Source organism: Marmota flaviventris, chromosome X, assembly GCF_047511675.1.
Source record: "Marmota flaviventris isolate mMarFla1 chromosome X, mMarFla1.hap1, whole genome shotgun sequence".
Classification (NCBI taxonomy): domain Eukaryota; kingdom Metazoa; phylum Chordata; class Mammalia; order Rodentia; family Sciuridae; genus Marmota; species Marmota flaviventris.
Window position 1 is genome coordinate 72,291,184 of NC_092518.1, and position 5,278 is coordinate 72,296,461.

The 5,278-nt window shown below is 41.5% G+C and overlaps 1 protein-coding gene and 2 pseudogenes across 1 annotated transcript; 1 reads left to right on the forward strand and 2 right to left on the reverse strand.

The window, feature by feature from the left end:
* Positions 1 to 1,199: 1,199 nt before the first annotated feature.
* Positions 1,200 to 1,880, reverse strand: LOC114090846 (large ribosomal subunit protein eL8 pseudogene; annotated as a pseudogene).
* A 1,725-nt stretch (positions 1,881 to 3,605) lies between these two features.
* Positions 3,606 to 3,699, reverse strand: LOC114092351 (U6 spliceosomal RNA; annotated as a pseudogene).
* A 790-nt stretch (positions 3,700 to 4,489) lies between these two features.
* Positions 4,490 to 4,954, forward strand: LOC114091240 (histone H2B-like). The gene has a single exon (XM_027933643.2). The coding sequence runs from the start codon at positions 4,490 to 4,492 to the stop codon at positions 4,952 to 4,954; it is 465 nt and encodes a 154-aa protein (XP_027789444.2).
* The last annotated feature ends 324 nt before the right edge of the window (positions 4,955 to 5,278 follow it).

The window sequence follows — 5,278 nt, forward strand, 5'->3', positions numbered from 1 at the left end:
AAAGACCTAAAAGTGGAAGAGGAAGAGGGAAAGTACTGGGAAGAGGATCAGGAGAGGGGACAAAAAGGGCAGACAGTAGAGAGGGTAGAAGAAGAAAAGATAGCTAAGATCAATGAATGATAGCTGTATGGATGGAAATATCACAGCAAATCCTATTAATTTGGACATTAACTACTACTACTTCTTCTAGTTCTACTATTACTAGTAGTACTAAGAGAATCAGCAAGATGTACTCTGCCCCCAGACTGGAGCGGTCTGGTGTTGGCAGTGCTACAGGTCTTTTAGGACAAGTGGTGTCTCTGAAAATATCCTTTGGGTTCTGCTCAGGGCATCCAGATGCAGCTCACTGGTGGCGGGTGAAACACATGACAACCTGATGACAGCCCTGGTGTCCTTGGTCATGGCATACTTGCCGATCTCCCCAGGCAGCAGGAACTACACTGCTGTCTAATTTTCTCTGGAGGTAATGGTCATGTGCTTATTCTTGTGGGCCAGGTGGCTGGAATGAATCCATGACACTCACAATTATCAAGGCAATGGTGAGGTTCACGTGGTCATGCTTCAGGATTAGAGGAAATTGGTAGCGAAACTACACCTGTAAATAGTAGACTCAAGTTACTGAGATTAGAATAGCTTTCTCTCCCTCTGGTGGTTTATTACAGAATTAGTGTCATATTTAATTTCAGTTAGGACTTCTTATAGGTATTCACCAGTGCTAGTATGTGGGGGGGTCTTATTTTTAAGGATTAAGTATTGTTAAAATTACAATTCGGACTTGGAAAATGCTGAAGGAACTTGTATCTATGTAAAAATAGCCTTCTTCTCTTTGTGTTCACCATTTGAAAATTGAAGTTTTGTAATTTCTCCTTTTCTTAGTTCCCAGGGGGTTTGATGGGAACTAGAGGTATTAGAGGGATAGCCAGGAACACTCAGTGTACTTACTCCTTTTTTTTTCTTTTTGTCATTTGTTTTCTTTTTCTTTTTTTTTTTTTTTTCTTTTTTTTTCTTTGGTTTCTGAACATTTTACTGCTGTATACAGCCTTTTCATGCAAGTTACACAATGAGTTTCTAAAGCTCTCATACTATGGGGCATGCCCTTGCTACTGCCTGAAACAAGTTCATTGCCTTCAGCCCAAGACACTGGATGAAGGACAACTTATTACTTTTACTTTTATGTACAGAAATGCAACAGCATACATTTATCCCAGTTTAGTGGCAAGTGCTCTAGCTTTTGCCTTTTCCAGCTTGGCAATGCGAGCCACAGATTTTGGACCCAGGACGTTGCCTCCCCAGTGGCGACGGATCTCATCATATCTGTCATTGTAGTTGGTTCTGATAGCTTCCACCAACTTAGCCAGAGCTCCTTTGTCTTCCGAGTTAACCTGTGTGAAGGCAACAGTGATTCAAGTCTTCCTGTGAACCAGATGTCCCAGCCTAACCTTCCCCTTGATGATGCAGTAAGGGACTCCCATCTTGCGACACAGGGCAGGCAGGAAGACAACCAGCTCGATGGGATCCAGGTCAAGTGCGATCACCACCAGCTGAGCCTTCTTGTTCTCCACCAAGGTGGTGACAGTATTTAAGCAGCTGGGTGTCTGTTTGGCGGTCCAAGGCCTGGGTGAACTGGTTAATCGCAGGAGGCACTTTCAGCTTATAGAGAATAGCCCTTTGCCGCTGCAGCCGGATGTAGGATGTAGCGGGGCCATGTTACAGAGCTGGTAAGGTAACTTTTGGGCTGGATGTCCTGCCAGATGCCGAAGTTCTTCCGCCTCTTCTTGAAGAGCGGGTTCACTACCTTCTTAGCCTCCTGCTTCTTGACCACAGCGGGGGCCCGGGGCCACCTTCTTCCCCTTGGCTTTCTTTCCCTTCAGCATCTTGGTCGGCTGGAGGAGAGAGCTGTTTTCTTTTTCATTTTACTTTTCATTTCCTTTCCTCTTTTTTCCTTCTCTCCTTCTCTTTCTCCTACTTCACTCTCTCTTTCCTATCTGGGACACAAACCCAGGGCCTAATTCAGGCTAGGCAGGTGCTCTACCACTGAACTACATCCTCAGTTCCTTTATTTTCTTTCTTCATGTAGCTATTTCTCCACTGTGTTTGGTTCTTTATTTAAATGAATTTCATAATAGTGATCATGTTATAAAAGAAGAAATGAAGCATGTTAGTTCCATTAATAATGTTTTCTCTGATTTGATAATTTTAATTATGTATGGCAGTAAATTATTTCATTATTTTGTTTTGTTTAATGTTATATGATACCATATTTTATTGCTGGTATTTCAAGAAAGATTTTTGTATCCTTGTTTAAAAATGAACTGCTTGGGCTGGGATTGTGGCTCAGTGGTAGAGCGCTCACCTAGCACGGGTGGGACCCGGGTTCAATTCTCATCACCACATAAAAATAAAGGCGTGTGTTGTGTCCATCTACAAAAAAAGATATATTCATTCTCTCTCTCTCTCTCTCTCTCTCTCTCTCTCTCTCAAAAAAAAAAAAAAAAAAAAAAAAAGGAACTGCTCATGGCTGGGGCTGTAGCTTAGTTGGTAGAGTGCTTGCCTAGCACATGTGAGGCACTGGGTTTGATCCTCAGCACCACATAACAATAAAATAAAGGTATTGTGTCGATTTACTATAAAAATTTGTTTAAAATGAACTGCTCAGATTTTCTTAGCATGCTCCTTTCAACAGTTTTTTTCATCGCATTCTATTTCTTGAGGAAAAATGTTTTTATCACTTCATATTCTAAAGTTATTGCTTGATTCTTACAGGTCTGTCAGGAAACACTATTGGAATCCTGGCCATTTGGTGTGATATTTCATGACTAATCTCTATTTTTAAAGTCTTTTCAATCCTTAAATCTTTCTTTGGTTCAATTTCTGTAATTTATGTTTTACTTTCTTATATTTAAGAAAGGTTTTGAATGTATTATCATAGTTTCTTGAAGGATATCCTTCAATTTAAAACCATTTTCCATTCACTATTTCCTTTGTCTCTCTAAGGAGGGTTTTAGAGAGATTAGATTAACAGTAGTTGCCTGGAATAGCTCTTATTCTCCCATAGTAGCGTGTTTTTTTTTCAGCAAAAATTCTGTACAACTTTATTTTAACAAGAGAAAAAAATCAATTATAACACAATTTGAAATATCATATGCTCCAACAGTAGTTGATAATATTTTCATAAGTCTTATACCTTTGTAAACATTACTTTTCTATCATTCCTTTAAACTTGTTGAGTCTTTCTATATTAAGCAATTATATAACATTGTTTCTATAATTAAAGCTTTCAACTAACATAATTGATTGACATTTATTTAGGATTGTTAGTTGTGATGAGAAATTTATGATTAGGTGCAACTATATGATTGTTGCAGTATTGCTACAAAGGGCTTGCTCCAATCATAAGGATTCAGAGAAATTCAATTCTATATTTTTTCCCTTAAAAATAGTGTCAGAACTACTTTATATACTATAGTATTGCACCTTTCAAATTAGTAGAACTTTAGTTTTTACGTGTCTTCAGTGAGGACTTAATCCTTCCCTTTCATTAGGCACAGCCCAATGTGAGAAGCATTTCCTACAGGTTATATATAAATTATTGTTTCCCCTCAATAAAAAATATGGAATGCTTCACAAATTTGCATGTCATCCTTGCTAATCTTCTCTGTATTGTTCCAATTTTAGTATATGTGCTGCCAAAGTGAGCACCCATAGTAGCATTTAGAATATTTTTAGAATCCAAATTTTGTTAAGACAACAATTTTACTCTGGTAGAAGTTTAAGAAAAAATAAATTTATATATGTGTACCTATTTCATTTTGTGTTCTGCGTTCGGAGACTGTGGTTTGGCTGTTTCTACTTTTATGATTCTCCAAGGGTTTTGATCAAATCTGAAGACAGAGTTATACAGCCAAGACTCCATTTCCAGGAGCAATGTGGGGGCCATGTCAGGGAATTGCAGCCCAAACCAGGTGGGTTGTTCTAGGAAAAAAAATTCTGATTTGAAATAAGAATGAACCAAACTGGCCTAAAGTCACTTCACTGGGAAAATGAGCTAGGGAAACTACTGACAGATTCTCTCAAGGAGCCTGAGCTATAATTCCTACTCTTTAGGAAATTTCCATAATGTCTTTTCAAAATGTTCATGTTGTGCCATGAATCACCTGATGTGGTTCAATGACTCTTTGCTCTCTTTGGCATTTTCCTCACTTGCTGCTGGAGGCAACAGGAAGATTCTAAAATGACAGACGTTCTCTGTAATTGGTCAAGCAGGAGGACTATCTCTTTGTATTGAGCACCCATTCTGGTTGGGGCAGAATGCCAAGCAAGAGGACTGTCCAATCACACTGTGCCATGAGGCATACTGACAGGATCCTTGCAGGGCAGGCCATCCAATGAGATGTCGAGTTGGCCCATGACGTGACACAATGTGGCCTATATAAAGGGCTCCCGGCCCCTAGCAACTCTCATTGTCTGTCCTCACCAACTGTGGACAGCAATGGCTGAACTACTCTGTGACTCTTCTTCTAAGCAGTCCCTCAATCCCCAAGAGCTAGCCTGTGACACCTCTTCTGAGGAGTCCCTCAATCTCCAAGAGCCTCAGAAGGCCGGCCCGGCCACCAAACCAAAGCCCAGGCTCCCCAGCCACTCCAAGAGCATGAGGCACCACAGCCACTCCAGGTGTGGGGACAGTTTTGCCACCTATTTCCCCAGGGTGCTGAAGCACATCCATTCGGGCCTCAGCCTCTCCCGGTCTAGCATGAGCGTCCTGGACTCCTTCGTCCAGGACATATTCGAGCGCATCACCAGCGAGGCCCGCTGCCTGGCCGTCCAGAACCATCGCTCCACCATCACCTCCAGAGACATCCAGACAGCCGTGTGCCTCCTGCTGCCCGGGGAGATTGGCAAGCACGCCGTGTATGAGGCCACCAGGGCCGTCAGCCGCTCACATTCCAGCAAGTGAGCCGCCTCTGGGAGCCCTCCGCAGCCAACCCTAAAGGCTCTTTTAAGAGCCATCACTGGGCCCCAAAGACCGGTAGCGCTGCCAGCGCAGCACACCTCAGGTCTGGGGGTGAGCGAGGGGGTGCCCTGCCCATTCTTAAAGCATTTCTCAATAAACATCATCACATCTGCTTTACTATATGTCTGTGGTGAAATATGTTCCAAGGAAAATAATAACAAATCTTTATTACATGAGCATTTCTGTCACATACTCCTAGATCAACCATTGTAAGGCTCAGTCAGGTCATAGTTATTTTTGTAATAATGTATCTTTTTAACTTTTATT

Excerpts from the sequence above, each read along its gene's own strand:
- LOC114091240 (XM_027933643.2), top strand. The coding sequence starts at position 4,490 with ATGGCTGAACTACTCTGTGACTCTTCTTCTAAGCAGTCCCTCAATCCC.